The 23,945-nt window shown below is 40.8% G+C and overlaps 1 protein-coding gene across 4 annotated transcripts in view; it reads right to left on the bottom strand.

The window, feature by feature from the left end:
- LOC122560601 (otoancorin-like) overlaps window positions 1–23,945 on the bottom strand; it is a 64,269-nt gene that overhangs the window by 6,306 nt on the left and 34,018 nt on the right. For 2 of the 4 annotated variants that reach the window (XM_043711396.2, XM_087997896.1), the window contains exons 18-26: window positions 23,454–23,527; window positions 23,223–23,358; window positions 20,119–20,309; window positions 19,297–19,390; window positions 18,740–18,869; window positions 16,896–17,083; window positions 14,915–15,070; window positions 11,246–11,388; window positions 8,175–8,311 (exon numbers count right to left, since the gene is read on the bottom strand). In XM_043711396.2, coding sequence (XP_043567331.2) covers window positions 8,175–8,311; window positions 11,246–11,388; window positions 14,915–15,070; window positions 16,896–17,083; window positions 18,740–18,869; window positions 19,297–19,390; window positions 20,119–20,309; window positions 23,223–23,358; window positions 23,454–23,527 — 1,249 coding nt within the window. Of the gene's footprint in view, window positions 1–4,501; window positions 5,372–8,174; window positions 8,312–11,245; window positions 11,389–14,914; window positions 15,071–16,895; window positions 17,084–18,739; window positions 18,870–19,296; window positions 19,391–20,118; window positions 20,310–23,222; window positions 23,359–23,453; window positions 23,528–23,945 lie in introns of those variants that run through there. The other 2 variants (XM_087997897.1, XM_087997898.1) reach the window with 2 other exon arrangements.

The following is a 23,945-nucleotide window of genomic DNA, read 5'->3' as shown; positions in this document are numbered from 1 at the left end:
CACAGTCCTCCAATCGTGGAATTGGATATGCATCAGTCTTTGTAATAGCACTGACTTCGCGATAGTCCACACATAACCATTGGATACCATCTGGTTTTGGCACCATGACTATGGGGTGAGCTCCAGTCACTGTAACTCATTTCAACAATGCTATCTTGGAGCATGTGCTCTATCTCCTTCTGAACCTGTGCCAATCTTAGAGGGTCTTGTCTGTAAGGATATTGCTTAATCGGAACAGCATCTCCTATATCTACATCATGCACAATTAGGTTAGTACTTCCCAGTTTATTTCTGCATATCTCCCCAGGTGATAGCAATAACTCTTTCAGGTAATTTTGATTTTCTTGTGGAAGGTAATTCAATAATTTATCCCAATTTTTAACAACTTCCTCATTCCTCAAATCAATTTGGATAATGTCCAATTGAGAATCCTCTGAACTTGGTTCTTCCTTCTGTGCTGTAAACATTAACACCTTCTCCTCTTGCTTTTCTTCCATATCAAAATACCTTTTGAGCATATTCACATGGCACACTGTGAAATTTCTTCCTGCCTGGAGTCCTTATCAAATAGTTCATCTCACTAAATTTCTTCTCAATTTGATAAGGTCCACTAAAATTGCTTTTAAAGGCTCACCTGTTACAGGAAGTAACACCAATACCTTATCCCCAATTGCAAAACTGACAATTTGTGATTTCTTATCCACTTCTTGGTTCATTGTATGTTGTGATACTTTTAAATGCTGTCTAGCCAACTCTCCAGCTCTATTTAATCGTTCTCTCCATAGTCCAAATGGGTGGTCTCTGAATTCTGACTTATTAATTTCTCCTGAATCAATTTTAACCGTCCTCTTACTTCATGCCCAAAAATTAATTCAAATGGACTGAATTTGGTCGATTCATTCAGTGCATCTCTGATCGCAAAAAGTACAAACGGAACTCCTTTATCCCAATCATCTGGATAATCTTGACCATAAGCTTTTGTCATAGAATTTAGCCCAATTAATCAGAGATCACAAACACACAGATTGGACTGAAAACTGACAAGGATTTATTTAACAAACAGCGATATCGCGGAAGAGACTTGACCCACTGAAACAGTCACTGATAGGCTACTCAGAAGGAACCACAGCTTCTTCCCCAAACAGAGTATACAATGGAGTTTTATACCCTTACAACAATGCAGTGAGAGTTATGAGACAATGGTGTGTGATTGTACAACAAGGAGAAATAAAGTTCATTCATTGAAAAGATTCAAGTGTCCGGTGTCCAATAACGAGTTTCTTAATTGACTTAGGAGATTCCGATCCTTGGCTGGAGTAGGTGTTAGTAGGTTTTATCCTGGTATCAATGTGTTCTTATTGTTGAGCGGCAAGCAAAGTATCTTTGGTGCCTCCTTGTCTGGGTACAATTTGAGAAGGTTTGACTCCTAGTGGGAATAGCTGTGCCTAAGGACGTCAGAGGTGCTTGGTAATTTGGAGAAGGCGGCTCATTATCAGTTAATCTGAAGAAATATATTCTCTTGGTCTCGGGCTGAATGAGTCATGCCCTGAGGTATGTGAGATGTCCACGGCGGCTGGTTGGCCAATTTGAGGCATTGTGGATAGGCTTAATGGCTAAGTACAGAAATTTTGCATTGTCTATTTTGTGGCCATGCCACGGGGAGGCAGAGACCCGTATTTTCTCCCACAGCCCCTAACATGGTCTTCAGTGTTTGATGCTATCTCTCTCGCACTCCCTAAGATTCTGGATGGTACGCAATAGGTTTGAATTGCTTCATTCCCAACTTATCCATAACCTCCTTGAACAGCTTGGATGTGAAGTTTGATCCTTGATCCCACTGGATCTCTATTGGTAGTCTATATCTAGTAAAAAAATTTAGGTAATTCTTCTACAACCGTTTTTACTGTGATGTTGCGTAATGGGATTGCCTCTGGAAATTTAGTCAACACATTAATTATTGTTAATAAATATTTATTCCCACTTTTTGTTTGAGATAGGGGACCTACACAATCAATCAAGACTCTTGTGAAAGGTTCCTCAAATGCTGGAATAGATATTAAAGGTGTGGGTTTTATTACTGCCTGTGGTTTTCTGATTAGTTGACATGTATGACACGTCTGGCAAAATTCAAATACATCTTTGTGTAGTCCAGGCTAGTAAAAATGTCTTTGTATCTTAGCCTGTATTTTCCTCACCCCTAAATGACCGCCAAATGGTAACTCATGCACCACCCACAGCACCTCCTTTCTATATCCTATTGGCAAAACAATTTGATGAATCTCTGTCCATTTCTCATCTGCTTGAATGTGTGATGGTCTCCATTTCCTCATTAAGACATCATTTGTTAAGTAATAACACAGGAATGCATTCACTTTCTTTCTCAGTAAATGCTTTTTGATGTAGCTGTTTTAACTCCTCATCTTTCTGTTGTAATTCAATCAGCTTACAGAGCTAAGATACTGGCACGTTTACCTATTTGCTCCTTCTCTGTTCCACTTATCTGATCCAAGAAAGTTTCAGATAACTCTATGCCAGCTTCTTTATCTGTGCCTTTTGATCTCTCCTGCTTGAACTTGTGCCTCTGTAATCTTGTGACCACACAATCAGGGAAAATTCCTAGACAACCATTCTCCATGTCTTCAGTTGCCTGGGTCTCCATTGGCTTTTCAACTACAGTAGGCAGTACACTACTGGTGAATCAGCTATATCATTTGCAAGGACAAATTGTATTCCTGGAGCTGAGAGTTTGTCCAGTACTCCTAACACAAATTCTCCAGTCTTCTCTGGATTCTCTAGCCTCACTTTACATAACTGAACACTTTTTGTCTCACCATGAATTCCTGTTACCAGCACCTTATCTGGCAATAGTCCCTCAGGAGTACATATCTCCTCATCCTTCAGTATTACAGACTGAGATGATCCAGTGTCCCTTAATGTGGTAACCTCCTTACTTACTACTCCTGGCCTATGTGAATAAACTTTACCCATGCATGTATACTTTTTATGTAGATCTGGCACTTCCTCCACCAACACTGTGATTTTGTGTGGCCCACTTTGTTACAATGAAAAGACTGGAGTTTTTAACTTTTGTTCCCCCTCAATGGTTTTTCTTTTATCCTGTGGTAAGTTATCCTTCTGATCTTCACAGATATCTACCTTTCCCTTTCCACATGGGGTTTCTCTTTGCCCCAATTTCTATCCCTCATGGACTGAAATTGATTCTGGAAGCTAAACCGAGTTTTATAGACCAGCTTATAATCTTCAGCCACTTCACCTGCTAACCTTGCTGTATTAACTCTCTGCTCTTCCACATGAGTTTGCACTACTTCAGGCAGTGAATTTTTGAATTCCTCCAAAATAATTTCCGCTCTAAGGGCATCATAGATTTGCTTGATTTTTAAAGTTCTTATCCAGCTCTCAAAATTACTCTGTGTGATCCTTTCAAACTCAACATAGGTTTGATCTGGGTCGCTCCTTAGATTCCTGAAATGTTGTCTACAGGCTTCTGGTACAAGGTCATATGCACTTAAAATGGCTTTTTTCGCCTCCTCATACTCCCCAGAAACCTCCTCTGATAGGGATGCGAATACCTCACTAGCCCTACCTAAAGTTTCGTTTGGATCAACAAAACCCACATTGCCACTGGCCACTGCATTTGTTTAGCCACCTTTTCAAATGTGATGAAAAAGGTTTCCACATCCTTCTCATCAGATTTAGGCAATGCTTGAACATAAACAGTTTCTCACTAGGCTTCTGACTACCAACGGCTTGCTTATCCTCACTGTCTTCCTCACGAAACTTACCGTCAGCCTTTATCGCCATCCTTTTAAGCTGACTTTCCTTTTTAAATGTCTGTTTTTGAAGTTCAAAAGCTCTCTCTTTTTCTTTCTCTGCTCTCTTTTTCCCTCTCTTCTGCTGCTTTCTCTTTTTCTCTCTGTTCTGATGCTCTCTTTTTCCCTCTCTTCTGCTTTTAATCGTAACTCAAACTGTTTCATTTCTGCTGCCCTTTCCTTATCTCTCACCTCTAACTCAAGCTGCTTTATTTGCAATTGAATTCTTATCATCTCTATAGATTCTGATGGCTTCTCCAACAAGTTTAAATGCTGAGCTACTGCTGTAATTACCTCTCCTTTCCTCACAGAAGCAGGTATTTCCAATTCCAGCTTCTCTGCTAATTCTTGAAACTTGGTCTCATTCACTTTTTGTAAAACTTCCAAAGTCACTGCATCCACATCCAGAAACCTTTTGGTGACTTAAAGAGTCATTATTATCCCAAGCTTTATCTACCCAACCAAACCAACCTCCGAAATAAAGACACTAGCACCTACCACTCACTGTTTAAAATCCCGCAAAGGCCTTCAATCTTTCATGGACTAGGCCAGAACACTCAAAATATTCTTAAAGCAGGCAGCCCCAGACAATAACTTTGCAATTTGTTTCGGTAAGTGTAAGTGAAAATTACCCGGAATAAGATAGCTAGGTTGACTACTAGATTTTAGAACAGACAAAACTTTATTCACAAAGTTACATAATGAAACATAAATAACAGAATAAAGAACTCCTATAGAACTCAACCTATCCAAACTAAACTTAATTATGCTGTTCCGAATATACACAACAGTCCCAATGAGCAACCTCCCTTTAAAAACCAGTATAAATGGCACACATGCTTACAGGATGAAGTTGAAGGGCAGAAAAGAGAGAGTTTCCACACAGCTCCCTGTTGAACTTCCCAGTTCAGGACTCAACTCAAAACTGCTCAGCTCAGCTTGAAAGCTAACCACTCCCTCTTCCCTATACAGGTCACTTCGAAAACATGACCACTTTGGCCTGAAGTCTCATCTGTTTACATATAAACAAAAGGCCACTCAAAATCCTTTCATCCCTGTACCTAACCAGACCAATAGGAGCCTGGTCCCGTTTATTGCCCCTCTGAAAAACAATCAAGGACAAAGTCTCCTTGAGCCAAGAAACAGCTTTTAGAAGTAAAAGGGATTAGCTTTGTGACAGTGAAGACATAGGGTGGTTAACATCTTAATCGTTCAGTCTTTCGGTTACTTTTATAACAAAGCAACATTTTATAACAAGTAACAAGAGAGATTAACTATCACTATTAGCTATCATTCTTCGTTATTTCATTACAGAGAGAGAGAGAGAGCTGCAGTGTCTTGCAGCCTAATGTACTTCTCCTCTATTGTTCATACACACATAAACACTGTCCACCTGCCCAAGGAGCAGTTGTTGTCATGTTGCTGATTCTTGGCTTCCACAACTATTTCTGATTGCAGAAACAAATCAGCAGTCTGTTAATGAGAAAACTTGCTCTTCATGCACACCCATGGTGCTATGGCATCTTCGATATCATTCCTAACTGCTTGAACAAAGTAACAAGGTAAATGCAACTCACAATTAATTCCAGTAACTTTTTTTTTTAAAAAAAGTGCAGCAACTCCTTACACTGTCCTTGGTTTAAAACAGTCCTTGCTTCACTTTGATCCATAATCAAAAATAAAGAGAAGTTAAAAGCACATGGACTTCACAACAGTGCAATTTTGTAGCCTTCTCTTTGGATTTCAGGCTTTCCTTTTCCTGTTCTGGGGACTACAGCTCAGGTAGTTGTATTCATGGGCTGGTTATTAGCAAGTTATAGGCCATTTCACATCAATCTGGTTAAACGCCAATGCTTGTGGTCACCATCTCCAAATCTGACCTCCCTTAGAGATCTGGCTCATGGCAACAGGTCTCCCATTATACCAACAGAGTGCACTGAAATAGAGCTAAGACATTAATAGTAGATAGTCAGCTGTAGTGATGTTGTTAGATTAAGTTAACCTAACTCACTCATTGTGAACTGGCATTTGGTATAATGCTGTCTTTACTTAGCTGCTCTTAACTCTGTCTTGAACGGAATGCTGAACAGTACTGGGCAGAATATAAAACCTTCAGTTCTAATTAAGGGCTTTTGCCTGAAACATCGATTTTCCTACTCCTTGGATGCTGCCTGACCTGCTGTACATTTCAAGCACCACTCTAATCTAGATTCCGATTTCCAGTATCTGCAGTCCTCACTTTTGCCTAGAATATAAAACCTGTGTTCCCTGTTCCCCAAACCTCGGGATTTCTACAAACACAAAAGCAAAATACAGTACGGGAAATCTGAAATAAAAAGAGAAAAGCTGGAACTACTCAACATACCAGGCAACCTCTGCTGTGATGCACTTTGTGGTTTTCTAATGTCAACCCATGAAATAGACACCAAGCACAGCAGGCTCTTGTTCTGTCAGATATCTTGATATTTAATAACATCATCAACTATTTACATTGCTAATAGCATCATAGACTTACAAATGCTTAATGATGTTACTGCACAATAACTGACTGAAACACACTACACTGATTTTGTGACACAGTGTGGGATAAGTGAAGGACAGCAAGATACATTTATACCAAAATGTGATATCTACGATGCTGTGAACTGTCATAAAGTATAAATGTGACTTATTTGGAAGTTGTGCTATAATACAATAGGTTTCATGTGGGTGACCTTTCATCAGATGGATTTCTACCCAGCGAGTTATATTAAAATTATGTCCTCCCAAAATTGAAGGACTAATTTAAAAAAATATTTTTATACAGATAAATTATATTTTTTCACTGGCATTATGTTCTGCTGTTGAATTAAAAACCTTTGAACATGTCAAAGGTTATAACGTCAGGCTTTCACATTTTTGCACAAGATTTGCTTTATAGCTTTAAACTGGGGCCAAGCTCTTGTTGTTTCAGGGACAGGGCACTGTCCAATGGGAATGTCAGAATGGAAGTTGAGACGGGGACGAGAGTCACAAAGGAGGCAGTGAGATAGTCTTTTAACTAAGCTTAAAGATCATTGTCTTGTGAGTTGGGAAGTGGATTTCTGGCAAAGAGAGTTGGCTGTAATGTGCATATCCTCAGACTGCCACTATCTTGATGATTGACCATGAGCATTAAAAAAACCCTTAATAAAAGGTTTGACTGGTGGTGAATTAATTCTTGGCTGTAGGAATTGGATTGTTGTCTCAATTGTTCATCCAACAAAATAAAATCACCTTTCTTACAGTGACCTTGCTTGAATGAACAAATCATTATCACCACTCATTGCTGATCTATGCTGTATAATTTTGTGTAACTCATGTCATTAATTCTGATATATTGCAAGCTTGGGTTTCACACCAGGAAAGTCATGATAACTCAATGGATTAACTTGTGTCCTTCAAAGGTACTTGTCTGTTCGGAGTGTAACTTAATCCCACATGAGTTTGATTCAATCCATTAAAATAACTAGGGGTGGGAAATAACAATGGTCTTGCCAATATCACTGATACCAAAAATTCCAAACTCACCCACACAGAGATCTGCGGGCTCACAGGTTTGCATTTTCACTCCCCCAATCAGAGTTCTCTCCAATAGTCATCCATTTTCTCATTCAGGGGCACTTGCCTCAAAATCCACAACCCCCCTGGCCCCAGCTACAGGATTCCTGAAGATCCCACTCATTCCTGAAGAAGGGCCTGTGCCCGAAACGTCGAATCTCCTGTTCCCTGGATGCTGCCTGACCTGCTGTGCTGTTCCAGCAATAAAGTTTCAACTTTGATCTCCAGCATCTGCAGACCTCACTTTCTCCCAGCTACAGGATACCTGGCCAAGATTAATTAACAGCACAGACTGGGGATTAAACCCAAAAGATTCTTGTTCTGTATAACTCAATAATAACACTAGAGTTTTTCATCTCTGTTCCTCAACTTTATCTTCCCTCAGTTTATCATTTTAATTGTTTCAGTTTTATTATTTTGTAAATGTTTTTATTTGTTCTTCATTATTTTGCACAAGTTCAGTTTGTGCTTTTAAACATTATTAAATTACATCCATCAACATATATTGATTTCTCTATCCCTAGCTGTTAAGCTGTACCTCAGAAAAGATGAAGCCATCAGGAGATTTAGTAGGAGGGACTGAACGAGTCAGAGAAAATTGGAGGAGGGAAATGACCTTTTATGGGGATTAAGATCTTTCATCATCTTTGATCTCTTAAATTCTTAAACTTTGTTGCTATTTATCTTTTTATCTCTTGTGCTCTTCTTTCATCATCATCTTTTCCCACTCACGCACATTCTCTCACACAGTCTCACTAGTCTAACCTGCTACTGTTCCAACCTCCTGGAGAATGAAGTTGTCCCACGCAGTGACATTTCCAAAACCATATCTTGCTTTCTTCAGCAGTTCCTGGAGGATCTCCACTCCGCAGACAATCTCACTGATCCTTGCAGCTGCAGCACTGCAGGGAACACAACAGTCAAGTGTAATTCACCAGCCAGAGTCTTAACATTAACAATCAGAGCGCACCAGGTTAGCAACTCCTAAAGCTACAAGTTAAAATCCTACCATAGCATGCAGTTAAACTGAACACAGTCATCTCTGGACAAGTACTAGAGAATGACAACAAAAGGTACCATTTAACTACAGTCCTGCCACAAATAGCATCTGCATGGATGTAACTCACCCTCGACTGCCTGCCTCTCTATTGGGGTTATGTTTGCATCCAAGTATCTCCAGATAGGGAATGACTGATGTCCACTGTTATACCTGATGCCTTCTGCAGTGAGCATTAGGGGGGCTGGAATATACCATCGATGTTGTGGCTAAAACTTACTCTATTTTTAGGCTTTCTTTAAATTTATTAACATTTATTGTCTATTGTTGGTGCCTTGGCACTTGTTAACTTTTATTGTTGACAGCCTAATAGCTATCGGCAATATTCTGTTTAAGATAAAGAGAAATAGATTCCCTACAGCGTGGAAACAGGCCCTTTGGCCCAACAAGTCCACACCAACTCTCTGAAGAGTAACCTACCCAGACCCATCCCACTACCCTATTACTCTATATTTACCCCTGACTAATGCACCCAACCTACATATCCCTGAACACTATAGGCAATTTAGCATGGCCAATTCACCTAACCCGCACATCTTTGTGATTGTGGGACGAAACCAGAGCACCTGGAGGAAACCCACGCAGACACGGGAAGAACATACAAACTCCACACAGACAGTTGCCTGAGGCTGGAATCGAACCTGGGTCCCTGGTGCTGTGAGGCAGCAGTGCTAACTACTGAGCCACCGTGCCACCCCGGTGTGGAGTTACCCAGAATCTCCCAGACAAGCTGCATACAAATTGCCTCCATTACATTGTTTTGTGTGTGACCTTGTGAAGAAAAACACAAAGGGCTTTCACATGTGAACTCATCACCCTACAATTTCAAATCAACTTCAACATGCAGGGCCAGCGTATCACTCGATACAAGTTTATTTATCTTCCTCTGTAATCAGCAAGTCACAGAGAGTCACAACGTTGATAAAGTGTGGAGCTGGAAAAAGCACAGGAGATCAAATAGGATCAGAGGAGCAGGGGAGTAGAATCTTCAGCTCAGAACCCTTCATCAGGACTCCTTGCTTCCGACCTGAAACGTCTGTTCCCCTGCTCTTCTGATGATACTTTACCCAGCTCCACAATTTATTGACTCTGACTTTCCAGCATCTGCAGTCTTCACTATCTCCATGTCACAGAGAGTCATAGAGCCATACAAGAACAGAATCAGATTCTTCGGTTCAACATATCCCTGTTGACCAAATTTCCCAAACTAAACTAGTCCCACTTGCTTGCGTTTCACCCATATCCCTCTAAACCTTTCCTGTTCATGTCTTTTAAATGTTGTAACTGTACCTGCATCTACCACTTCCTCTGGAAGTTCATTCCACACAACAGTCAAGTGTAATTCACCAGCCAGAGTCTTAACGTTAACAATCAGAGCGCACCAGGTTAGCAACTCCTAAAGCTACAAGTTAAAATCCTACCATGGCATGCAGTTAAACTGAACGCAGTTATCTGTGGACAAGTACTCGAGAATGACAACAAAAGGTACCATTTAAATCTTTCTTCTCCCACCTTAAACCTTTGCCCTCACCCATCCCAGGGAAAAGGCCTTTGTACTCACCTTACCTGTGCCTTTCATGATTTTATAAACCTCTATAAGGCCGCCCCTCAACCTCCTACATTCCATCTCTTTGATTTTTGACCTTGTCAGCAGGGTCAGGTCAGATCTCATCACAAAGTATTCCAGCCTGTGACTGGGTATATTCTGATTCTTAAAAAGTGGGAAATGGCAGCTTTTCATTTCTTTAGGGAAATTATAACAACCATCATGTTAGACCAGAGGGTCTCCACTTAGACAATGCATTCCTTTCAATGCTGGAGAACAGAAAATGGAAATAATCTTCCATTAAAACTGTTCTTGGTGCTATAGAATGACAGTGCAGAGCCTTTGGTAATATGAATTAGGCACCCAAGTATAGCAAACTACAAGAGAGCTGAATGAAGAAATTTTAACAAGGTGCAGGCCAGGGAATAAAGCATAGCACTTTTTACTTGAAACAAGTGAAGAAGTTCTAAGTGGCAACAATGAAACTTAATCCTCTTTCTCTTCAACATTGACTTGACTGAAAGTTTCAAGATACTATGGGGAACGGTGAGGATTGATAGAGCGATGTTATTTCTACTGGCTAGGGTTCTAAAAAAATTAGAGCCGGATTGTAATTTGAGAATACTTCTAGAGTCAAAAGGATGGCAGAAATTGGAACTTTTTTCTGCAAAAGGTAATCAATACCAGATCAATTATTAGCTTTAAATCGGAGATTGATATATATATGTTAAGAAAAGTTATTGAGGCATTTTTGGGGCAAAGGTCGTTATCTGGAGTTAGCAGATAATGGTAAAACAGATTTAAGGGATTGAACGAACCTGTCTTGCTTTTAAAAGCGACTGTACATGCTCGCTGCATTCATTAACTTCCTGAGCAGAAAAGAACCTGCCTCCATACCCAGACTGACCAACATGGAGCTCCTAACCCTCATTGCTTGGGTGATCTGAAATAGGCAGAATACAGTCTCAGACTGGATAAATAAAAATTCTAAGTCAATAAAAAGCCTGAAAGTAATCAAGGGGAGAATTTCCTGTGGACAGGCAATATAGATTTCACTCATTATACATTACGGAGACACTGTAGATCAGGAGATTCCCACCTGATACACATTTTCAAAGATTTCACATCAAAAACGGCCCTGATCAATGCTATGAAAAGAATAATTAATTCTTGTTCCAGACCATCATTAAACCATCAGGCAACATGGCTGAAGTTGTGTAAAATAGGTTCTACCTGTAGGTTGAAGCACTCAAGAAGATGACCTCCTGGTCAGTCATTGCACACAACAAGCTTCCTAATCCAACTAGGTCCCATTCCTTCATTGCATCAACAGTCAGACCAGAGTCTCGGAGGAAGCCTTCCAACATAGACCTAGCCTGTCAAGAAAGAAAGAACACGTAATTACACAGAGAAAAAAACGATAGAATCATAAAACCCTTAATAGTGCTGAAAGAAGCCATTCAGTCCATCAACTCCCATCCTATCCAGGTAATCCCATATTCATCATGGCTAATCCAACCAGGCTGCTTCACTTTGAACTGTGGGAGGAAACTGGAGCAGACACAGGGAGAATGTGCACACTCCACACAGACTGTCACCCAAGGCTGGAATCAAACCCAGATCTCTGGTGCTGTGAGGCAGAAGTACTAAGCACTATGGGGGCTTTAACACTATAAAATGCCTCAACATCCTTCACAAATGTATGATTGAACAAAATTTGACACTGAGCTGCATGGGTAAATGTTAGGGCTGGAGTCTAATTAAACAAAATAGAAGGTTTTAACTAACATTTTAAAGGAGTGAAGAAAGGCAAGGAGGTGGTGAAGTGGATTAATAAACAAATTCTAGAGCTTAGGAACCCAGGCTTCTGCAAACACACTGACCAGTGACGGGGTGGTTATATCCAAGATGCACAAGGGGCAGAATTAGAGAAGCACAGAGATTTCAGAGGGATGTGGGGCTGGAGGAGATCACTGAAATGGAAAAAGGGAGACATTTGAAAACTAGATTAAGGATTACAAAAATAAAAAATGAGAAGTGTATTCATAGTATCTAAACTGACTTGACAGATATAGAGGATTGGGCTGTTTTAAAACATCTTGAAGTTATCATTTCACTCTTCCATTTTGTGCTTAGCTTTCATTTAATATCACTAACTTCACAACTCAGTCACATGCATGTAACATACAATGTTTCAAAGCAAATTATACTTCAATAGTGAAGGTGAGGGTCTGGTGGTTTGAAGGGAATGGGGAATTGGGAAGGTTAGAGAAGAGGTGGTTGCTGTAAGTTCTCTCAATCTGCTTACTCCTCATGGATGCAGGTTTGAATCAGGCTGAGATGGATTGAAAGCCATATGCCTCAATACCCCATGCTGCTTTCAAAGCCTCATCCAGCATTTCATGGTGATGACTTTGATTGGCTGCTTTCAACACATGGACTAGGGCACATTCAATGTATCTGCTTCACACTTCCTCTCTGGGAATGATTCAATGAAACTGAGCTTAATTTCCCTACTTGCTATAAATTAATTTTTATTATTGTAATTCATTGTAAGTGTTCTTAATGTGCAACTGATTCTCTGATATTCATATCCCTATGGCAATGTAGTTTGGATAAAATTAAACAAATGTTTTTTGAAGATTAAGTATTTGCAAATCCCCCCTTTAATTTGTAGATTCTAAAATATTGAGGATTAAAAGTTCCACCAAATATTTAACTAAAAGATAATTCAAAACTAAAGGCACATGACAGTGATCCCTTAAATATAATTCCACAAAACCCATTCTTATCCTTTTGGTCTTATGAAATGGTTTACCCACAGTTGGCAATACATGATCAACAACCTATTACACTTTCAGCTGGTTTTTTGCCTGGGCTCGAAATCCTGAGTGTACTATCATGCTTGGTAGAGATCATTCTTTGGTTGAATAGTCTCTTGCCAAACATCATATCCAGGCCTAATTGTAAGGACAGTTTGTACAGATTGTACGCTTCCTGCTTATTGAAGATGAAGGAATGATATCATTGAGGCGTTTAAGATGAGCCTAGCATTCGATCAGGGAGATGGAGAGTAACCAATCCTCCAAGGAGTGGAGACAAAAGATGGAGACATAACTTCCAAATTGGAGCTAGCCTGTTCAGTGATGACATTGAAAAGCTCCTCTTCCCAAAAATGGCTCCTTCAAAAGGCAGCAGAGGCTGAGTTCTGATGAAACGTCATAGGCCTGAAATAGTAACTTTGTTTCTCTATCCAGAGATGAATAATTTTTGTTACATTTGTGAATTGAGAGCATATGGAGCAAAGGAAGATAAATGGAGTTAAAATGCAGATCAGCCATGAATGGCAGAACACTCAAGATGCTGAATGGCCTCCTGTTGTTCCTACATCACTCATTTCTTTAGCATTAGCTGTGGCTTAGTGGGTAGTACTCTTGCCTTTGAGTTACTAAGTTTCAGGATCAAGTTCCACTTCTGGGCTTCAACACAAACCACGTTACACTGTTATTTAGTGCAGAGCTGAGGGTATGCTGCACTGTTGGAAGAACTAGCCTTCAAGTCTGACATTAGCTGAGGTTCGATTTGCCTGCTTGGGTGGATATAAAAGATTCCATCTGAAAGAAAAGAACGGAAATTATCCCTCGTGTCCTGCTCTCTCAATCCATATCACAGATACTAATTACCTGGACATTATTTGTTTATGGGAGTTTGCTGTGTGCAGGCACCCATTGTCATTCCAAAGCAGAGACGGAGTCAATCTCAAAGACGGTGCTGCTGGAAATCAGCCAGAGGTTCCATGTGATCGGAGACCTGAATCATATCCCACATTGAATACGAGTGACAGGACTCAGACTGTGAGGTCACTCGATGGCTGGCTGCAGCAGTAAGGCCTGAGTAGTGATACCATTCAATGGCCGTCCATAAGTAGAGATGTGAACCTGTGTGAGGTGGTGGTGACGGGGTACAGCAGTCAGGGGACAAGTGAAAGAACACCACCCCGCCATACCCACTGCCCCTCAGCATGGTCTCCAACAGGGACCCCCCCCATCCAATTAGCATAGCAATTGGAGAAGGGGGTGGTGGTGACCTAAGTGCAGTGACGTCTGCAGCACATACACAGACATTTCCCGCAGCCAGTGACCATCACAGGTCACATTGGGGCATTCCAGCCTCATGGAGGCTCACTCTGTTCCTACATTACAACATGGCTCATGTTTCAATGCAAACCCTTTTCTCTGAGCTCACTGCTCCAAACTGGACTAGCAGTTTCTCCAGGCCTCAGCACTGAAAGCAAGGTCCTCGCTCACTCCCATTCACCAAGCTGGGAGACATCCCAGGGAAGTACAGGTAAAGGTAAAGACGCCATAGTCCCAAAGGACCAGAGGACTGTTCTGTCATTAGAGGGGAGACAACCAGCACTGAGTTTAACCTGAGGGTTATTGTGCCTCAGGCAAGAGAAGAGGTTGAGAAGGCAGGACCTTCATGGTATCCTCAGATGGTGTGGGAATTGAACACTAGCTATTAGCATCATTCTATGTCACAAACCAAATACCCAGACACCTGAGCTAACAGGCTCCCAAGTATTTGTTTGCGATAGGACAGAGATGGTATTACACAGCTCTGGATTAGGTGGGATCTGAACCTGGGCCTCTTGGCTCACAGATAGGGAAACTACCACAAATCCCCTCAGGCAAGAACAAGCTGCGACTTAGCTCTTTTTCATGCCCCTACCCTGGAAAATCTGTCCTTTTAGTTTTCAGACTAATAGCTTCTTGGGACCAATAGCAGAAGAGCATCAATAATTAAGGAACCATACCGTAGAGAGGAAATCAAATGTTATTGGGTCCACAAAAGCCCTCAGCGTTTTTGACTGATTCAAAGATAACTGAAGCCATTTCCCACCTGTGTTGGTGTCCACTCTTTCTGTTGGCTCAGGGCAGCGACAGTGTCAATGGAACCAAGCTCCAGCTCTTTGATTTCACTCTCATTTAAAGCCAGCGCAATTCGTCCAAGTGCAACAACTTGGTATTTTTTCCAGCTTCGAATTGGGCCCCAAGCCTTGAAACATGGTAATTAGTATTAGTCAACATGACACTTCTTGACATCTCACCAAACAGCAAATCACCTTTATAAAGAAAGATCACATCCACTTGACAGGAGCAGCTCCTGGCCTGGTAGAACTTGCGGCAGACAATCCCACAGCCTCAACCTCTCTGGTCCAAACTCTTCTCCTGTTCTCCTGGTCAGCCTTTGTAAAGTTCACTCATCCTAAAAATATCTGCAGCATATCTTGTACCAGGCCCTATTTAATGATTTCTGTCCCACCCCCACATTTGTCCCACTGCCCTCACAAATCCTATATTAACTCCTCATTAAGAAATATCTCAACTTTAGAATTCCCATCCTGATTATCAAATTCTTCCATGGTATCACCCCCACTCAAACTCTCTAACCTCTAGATTAGAGAGGTGCTGGAATGTTTTTACCTCTCTAACCTCTAGCCATACAACTCTTCACAATCTCTGCAATCATCCAATTCTGACCTTCTGTTGTACATTTTGCAATGCCAATCACTAGCAGTTTGTGGTTGGGTAGTTTGTTGCCAATATTTCCTTTCCTTGACTAGATGTAAGGCCCCACTATGTTTCAAGTTGAAGAAGGAAGCCAATGATGAGTCTTAATGAGAAGACTCTTGTCTTAAACAAGATGTCAGTCAGTGTGTAATAGCAATCAGGTACAAATGACTAAGTTACATATTCTTATTAAGCCTATAGGGAGATGAATGAACACAGGCCTTTGCCCTACAAGGTCTAAAGATATTCCCCTTTCTCCCAACCCAATTCCTTATGGTATTATCAGATTTGTTGGAGCTTAATGCAGTCTCCAACATTAACTCTTTCTGATTACCTTATACAACACATTCAGTGGCCCAAATTCAGGAATTTCCCACCTAACCTTTTCCACGTTTCTACTCTTCTCCTCCTAAAAAACACTCCTTAAAACCACTTGCTTTGACCAAGTTTATCGTTATCTGCGTTATAGTTATCTGCCCTAATCTGGAGGGGTGCAGGCTGAAGGCCTGGAGCAGAGCAGAGATGGTTGTTGGACTGGGGTCTGGTGTGGGCAGTCAGTGGCTTGTGAGGCTTGTCAGACCACTTTTGAAAGACCCTATGCTGATCTACTGTAATGTAATGTTTATCTGTAATTTGTTTGTCTGACTGTAATGCCTATCCTTTTAACTACATCTTATTTCTAACTTCTATTGAGTTACTGTAAGGTAACACTACTTCTTTTCTTTTTTATTCCAATTTTTCTACCTACAATGGCACCATGAGAGGAAACATTGTAAAGTTTTCACTTCTGTATTTGTGTACATGAGACAATAATTCTTCTTCTTCTTAATCCTTCCTAATGTGGTTTAGTGAAAACTATCTTGGAACATTTTGCTACCTTAAAGGTGCTTGTCTAAAATTATTTTTTTTTTAAATTTATTCATGGAATGAGGGTGTTAACTAGCTGGGCCAGTATTTATTGCTGATCCCTAGCTCAGAGGACAATTAAGTGTCAACCATATTGCTGAGAGTTTGGAGTCACACGTCAGCCCGACCAGATACGAATGACAGTTTCCTTCCCTAAAAGACATCAGTGAACCAGTTGTTGTTTTTTCCTGACAATCAGCAATGTTTTCATGGTCATCATTGGACTCCAATTTCCAGATTGTTATTGAATTCAAATTCAACCATATGCTGAGGCGGGATTTGAAATGTTCCAGAACATTACCTGGGTCTCTGGATTGACAGTCCAGTGATAATACCACTAGGCCATTGTCTCCTCATAATGCTATGTAAATACATGTAGTGTTGAATGAGGTATGCCCACATACCATCTTGGCCTTGTCCTTTAGAGCAATGAGTTGTATCATGTCAAAACTCTTCAAGGCACCGAGGTGCTCGACACTTTTGATAAAAGTCTGAGTGGACATGCAGCTTAGTTCCTGGACTGACCAATAGGAGTTGGCATCGGCCAGCTTGAGTATCTGATCAAAAGAAGGTACTGTAAATCCACGGCAACCTGCAGGGAAACAGAAATGAGCCAACATTTCATCAGTTCACTGCAGAACTCTCGAGCACTCTGGATTTAAAACAATGTGATGCAGGAGTCTGCCTAAGCAGGAGAGGGTGGCTGATGGGGAGGAAACACCACTGAACAGAAGAATGTTAAATTCAACATGCATATTTCAAGATGAATCTCTAAATTAAGAATAAAATGTCCTTTAGGGAAGGAAACGGCCATCCTTACCTGATCTGGCATACATGTGACTCTAGAACCACAGCAATTTGGTTGACATTTAACTATCCTCTGGGGCAATTAGGGATGGGCAATAAATGCTGCTTGGCCACTAATGTCCTCATCCCGTGAGTAAATTTAAAAAAAAAGCTACTGACTCAATAGCATCTGTACATGTGACTGCAAATTATCAAAATGCACTCTATGGATAGAAGATTAAATGAAACGATTTAGGATGGCAGATAAGAGAAAATATTCATTGTTTCAAAAACTACAACACAGGATTGCGATAGTGTAAATTCACATATTGCAATGAAACACAGACATGTTCAACATTTCGGAATGTGCTGGATAGCTTGCTAAAGGAAAGGGGGAACCCAGTGTTTTGGGAATAAGGCAAAAATATCAGGATGTGTCATGGACTTGCCTCAGAGTTGGAGGTTGAGGGCTCACGTCAAATCCCAGAACATGAACACCCCAAAAATCTAGACTGACTTGAGTGCAGCACCAAGGGTCAGCTGCCCTGTCTGGATGCTGTTTTTTGGACAAGGTTAAATCAAGAACTATTTGCTCTCTCAGACAATCGGATAGCAATATTTCAAATAGTTGCTGTGGGGTTTTCCTTTGTGTATCGGACAATGTTTATCCCTCAATTATCATCATAAAAATAGATGATCTGGTCATTTCATATTGAAAATCAAGTCTTTCAATCTCTTGAAGGATTAACAGGATCAAAACTCAATTGGCTGATTGGCAGCATTTGGAATGTTACAAGTTGTGCACTTAAAAGGAATTCCTGAAAAGAATCACTTGAAAAGAATCAGAAATCAAATGCAATCATTGTCACATGCCAGAATCCAGCTCTGGGACTGGTGATTGGGTGAGACAGAGAGCACTTCCCAAGGTCCAAGGGACTACACACAGTCAGTTCTGCTTTAAAGGCCAGAAATTTACATGTAAATGCCTTTTGTGCTGGATTCAGGTCTGTGGAGTTGTAGATCTCCTGATTGTACTTTCTACCACTCACTGAAACTGAAGTCAATTGAAATTGGCTTGAAATTGACTCATCTCAACTCTGCTGTAATCAACATCAACTCAGGTAATGAATGGCTTCACTCAGCGTCAATGGCCAGGTCAGGTTTCTGCCTGGTCATGTTTCCATGTGAACAAAACTTACAGTAAATGCAACATGAAAAATTAAACAGTAATCTCTCTGTAGGAAATTGCTGGAGATGAATATGAGGTGGGATCTTGTCAAGCTGCTGGGGAGTGAATAGATCAGTTCCACTGGGGTACGCCTGGAGCCTGTCCAGGGGCATCTCTCATGATTAAAATTAACCAAACTCAAACATAAGGCTCTTTCAAAAGGAACAACTTTAGTTACAGATGGACGGGGAGAGATGAGATCCACTCAGTTTTGTGAAAATAAGACAGATTCACCTGGAGTCAGACTGGAGAGTTTATCGTTCTCAGTTGCTCTTATGAGAGTGCTGAACACCACAGCCAGGAAGTCCTGAAATATGGCCATCCCCTCGACATCCAAAGCTAACTGCAGCAATACATCCGGAAACTGAGGAAGAAGGGAACATCATCTGATGAAAGCATGCAAACTTACTAAATTAAACTGAACTGAAGAAATAAGCTTTTCCATGGCCCTTTGCATGGTAATTAATCAGACATTTCAAACCGTGTAACCATCCAGTATGATTAAGAACTACAAAAGCTGACAGCGTGGAAAGAAACCATTCAACCCATTATATCAATGTTGGCCGTTTGCTTGAGCAATCTAAAACTAATCCCATAGCCCCACGTTTCCTCCACCATGGCCCTTGTATGTTCCTCTGCTGCACATAATTATTGACTTTTCTATTAAGAGATCCAGTAGCGATTCTGAAAAAGCAATTTTCTGTCCATGGTACTAGCTGGCAAATCTGACAGATCAGATGATGGTCAATAGCTGCAAAAAGACCCAAACAAAGAGGTGCAGGATTAGGTACCTTTTCAGCAAGAATGGTCAGATCCTCCTTTGACAAGAATGTAACTAAAGGTCCCAAATCTTGTATCAATTCGGGTTGCCAGGCAGTTGGAGTGCTAAATTGAAAACATAGATCATTAGAAGATTAGGTACTGAAGACAAGGGAAGTGAGAGTTTGCTAGATTTATTCATTTTTGATAACAAAAGGACATATAATTTTGTCACAGATCAGCTAGGATCTCACTGAATTGCAGAACAGGCTGGAGGGGCTAAAATGGCCTTTGGTTGTTATGTTCTGTGCCAATGTAACATCTAATTGTATTTGGATTGATATGGTGTTTCTACAGGCAAATCTCAGTGATCTTCCCTCTCATTCCCCAGAGCATTCTCTTCTTTCTTCCTTACAAGATGGACATGACACAGATACCATCCACTCTTCTGGTATCTTGCCAACGAGCCCAGAAGTCTACTATTGGTCAGCTGTATCACAATGAACAGGAGCCAAAGCATGTCTTCAGTAACTGTCCATACACATGGAGAAACAGGTAAGGAAGGCAATAGAAAGCAGTCAAAAATGAAAAGCCTTAGGTGGTGCTTTCTATTTCCTGACCTTGATGAATGGAGAACAATTGTACCATTCCCCTTATAAATGAGCTTATATCATCTGAATCAGCACAGAGTAGCAGACAAACCTGGCTGCATTATGTTGAGGAAGATTGTGTTGTATCATTGATACATCCATTTACCCACTGAATCATACAAAATACAAAACCCAACATCATCAGGATTCCTTCACTGAGCTGTTGAGAAGTCTCTCCAATAGTCCAAAGGCCCATTGCCTTACCTATAATATTCTCTAATTTTATTTCGAATTTCTATTTTCTGGTCATTGCTGAGGTTCTTGCAAGACCTGAACTGCATGAATGCTTCAGTCAGTGCTTTGAGGGATATATTCGTTTTGATGGTTTGTGGCGACAAATTGCAAATCATTCCGCCCAAGACATCCACATCATACTCATCCTGCAGTGTGTCATTCTGAAAATGAAAAGGTGATCTACAATTAAAAGTTAGAATAATTCCTCAAATCAATAAGATACAAGCCTGTCATCTGCTAACTTGATATGAATATAGATGAATATGAATATAGAATTTAGAAGTACATTTTACTTCTAAAGCAAAATGTTTCCTGTAGATTGTTTTTTTAAGGTTTGAAGGATACATATGTAGTCTGGATTAAGAAATCAGGGTCTATACAAAGTCCAACAGGTTTAATTGGAAGCACTAGCTTTCAGAGCAGTGTTCCTTCATCAGGTCAACAACCACCTGATGAAGGAGCGGTGCTCCGAAACCTAGTGCTTCCAATTAAACCTGTTGGACTATAACCTGTGTGATTTTTTAACTTCGTACACCCCAGCCCAACACCAGCATCTCCAAATCAGGCTCTATGCAGGAATGCTTTTTCTTTAAATTCATTCACAGACATGAGAGTTGCTACTGGGACAGTAATTGCTCTTCAGTGAAGTGGTGGTGAGTTGCCATTTTGAACCGCTGCCCTGTATGTTGTTTAACTACACTCAGTTCAATTCCAGGACATCAACCCATAGTTATGACATCATATTGCCATGCTTGTAACTGTGCCATCAGCTGATCTGCTTTATGTTACACTCCCTGCATCAAAGCACAACCAAACTTTTCCTTTATTTCCAAACTGTTGTTTCCTCTGTCAAGCCAGACTCCTCTGCAATTTTTCAGCCTTCCATTTCTACTTCTGATCTTTGTCCCAACTAAATCAATCTTCAGTTGGCATATGAGGGAATGTAGCAATATAGGTATGGAAATTTCAGTAGCAGGAAGTAGTAGTAACTGTTGATGTGCATTTTTGTGGCTGAAAGGGTGCTTCGAGTGTAGAGCTCAGTATCCAGTTCCCTGCTTTTTGTGGTAAATGTTAATAAATTGTAAGGACAAGAAGTCTGTAGATGATTAAAACTTGTCCAATTGATTGGCAGCTAAAGATTGCAGGAAGGTATTAATGGACTAGTCAGGTGGGCAAACAAGTGGTAAGTGGAATCGATCCTGGTGATGCATGAGGTAAACTAAACAAAGAAAACACAACATGAGAATATAGAGAGGTGTAGACAAAGTAAAGGATCTTAAAGTGAATGTTCACAAATTCCTGAAGGTAGTAAGACAGACTGGAAGTGATTAAGAGGGCATGTTGAAACCTTTCCACACATTATGAGCTGAGTTATAGAATAAAACAGCCAGGTATGCTGGAACTTTAGAAATCATTAGTTAGCCTACAACTTGCACACATTGCGCGGTTTTGGTTACTTCATTACAGGAAGGATGTAACTGTACAGAACAGAATACAAAGGAGATTTACAATGATGTTGCCAGCACAGGAAAAATTGCAGCAATGAAGGAGGATTGGATAGGTTGGGTTGGACTTTGGAACAGAGGAGATTTGACTGAGATCCACAACGTTGTGACCAGCCTCAAAATAGCCTACTTACCTTAGCAGAGAGGTCAGTGATACTGGCCTTTGATTTGAAGAAATTGGGTAAAAGGATTAGAGGGGAGATGAGGAATGGAGAACAGGATCTCGAAGTTGATTTTTCTCATGAGGGATTTTCCTATGAGGAGAGATTGAGTAGGTTAGGGTTAGAAGAGTTTAGAATAATGAAAGGAGACCTTATTGAATTCTTAAAAGATAGATTCTTGGGAAGCTTAACAGGGTAGAAGATGATGTTTCCCTTTGTTTAGGTCCAGAGAGCATAATCTCCAAGTAAAGAGTTGTCTATTAAAGAGATGAGGAGGAAATTCTTCTTGCGTAGGGTTGTGGAATTCTTTACTGCAGAGTGCTGTTGAGCCTGTAAGTTAAGCATACCCATGGCTAAGACAGACAGATTTTTAATCAATAAGAGAATTGAGCATCAGCCATGACCTCATTAAATAGTGGAATAGACTTAATGGGCTGAGTGAGCTACTTCTGCTCCTATGTTTTATGTCCTAATAATAATTTTGTCACCCAGAGGGTGGTATGAATCTGGAACCTACTGCCTGAGAGGGTAGTAGAAGCATGATGTAAAGGTACTGGTGCTGGACTGGGGTGGACAAAGTTAAAAACCACATAACACCAGGTTATACTCCACAGATTTATTTGGAAGCACTGTCTTTCAGAGTACTGCTTCTTCATCTGTGGATCTACCTGATTCTGCTCCACAGCTACCCAATGAAGGAGTGGCACTCTGAAAGCTAGTGTTTCCAAATCAACCTGTTGAGCTATAATGTGGTGTTGTGTGACTTTTTAACATTTAAAAGTTGTCTGGATATACACTTCAAGTGCTGTAACCTGCAGGGCAACGGACCAAGTGCTGGACCTTGTGATTGGCTGGTTAGCTGACATAATGGGCCAAGTGACATTTCTCTGTGCCATGACTTTTCTGTGATTCTCTGGTGTTCTGCTACCTTTATGGTTCTGAGGAGCAGTGAAGTTGGAAGGTGCTGTTGAAGGAGTCTCAAGTGTTGCTCCAGTAGATGGTACACACTGCTACTTACTGTGCATTGATGGAGAAAGGAGTGAATGTTTAAAGAGGCAGATGAGGTCCTTTGTCGTGAATGGTATGGAGCTTCTGGTGTTATTGAACTACACTCATCTGGACAAGTGGGAGTAGTCCAGTACATTCCAGCACATTCCAGAATTGTGCTTGGTAGATACTGAACAGGTAAGTGCAGAATTACTCCCTCCAGAATTCCCAGCCTCTGATCAGTAATGAAATAACTGTCCCACAGCTGGATAATAAAGCTGGTGACCATTGAGTTAAGCAGAATGCCCTGAATCAGGAACATGACTCAGCATTTTCAATGGTTCATATTCCCAACCCGTGTTATAGCCTTGACGTAACTGGGCTGATCATTAACCCGAACTCTTGCTGTATAGCTCCTTACCAGACACTGAAATGCTCTTCTGATCACTTCATTCCTCTTTGTGGAGTCGGGAATGATTAACTGGAGCTCAGCCCTGCCCAGGCTGAACAACAACAGTCTGCAAACAGATTGAGCTGCATCTTCCAGAACAACATGGCTGGACACAACAGAAAGAAAATAAAACTCAAGCTTTGCTCTTCTCCTTCTCATATTCTCTAATGGCTTAGCGCTTGGCATTCAGAGAATACTTACGGCAGGGTTGCAAGAAGAAGCGGGGGCATTAACGTGGGTGCTTCTTGTTGGTACTTCCATGCCAGGCAGTTCAACTGAAACAGCAGTAAGAACATTTAGAGAGCAGAGATCCTGTGACAGCATGTTCCACAAACATGAAAAGTAGTGATGTAACCGACAGTGTGTGCAAATTCACCAAGGTTGATGCACGGCTCCACAAATATAACTCAGTTTGACACAAGTAGCTCATCAGGATCACAGAATGGCTACAGCTTGGAAGGCATTTGGCCCATCTTGTCTGTGCAAGATGTGTACAAGAGCAGCTCTGATGTTCCATTCCCCAACTCTATCTCATGGCAAATGCCTTCTTACCAATGCTAATCCAAATTCATTTTGAAAGCCTCAACAGAATTTGCCACACTCTCAGGGAGTGCATCCTAGAATTTAACTTGCTGTATATAACTGCAACCACTTATAGAGTCATTCAGCTTGAAAACAGACCCTTTGGTCCAC

Source organism: Chiloscyllium plagiosum, unplaced genomic scaffold (genome assembly GCF_037043375.1).
Source record: "Chiloscyllium plagiosum isolate Xiang-an unplaced genomic scaffold, Cpla_swu_hap1 HiC_scaffold_20, whole genome shotgun sequence".
Taxonomy (NCBI): domain Eukaryota; kingdom Metazoa; phylum Chordata; class Chondrichthyes; order Orectolobiformes; family Hemiscylliidae; genus Chiloscyllium; species Chiloscyllium plagiosum.
Note: the sequence above shows the minus strand (reverse complement) of the source record. Positions and strands in the feature narration are given on the sequence as shown.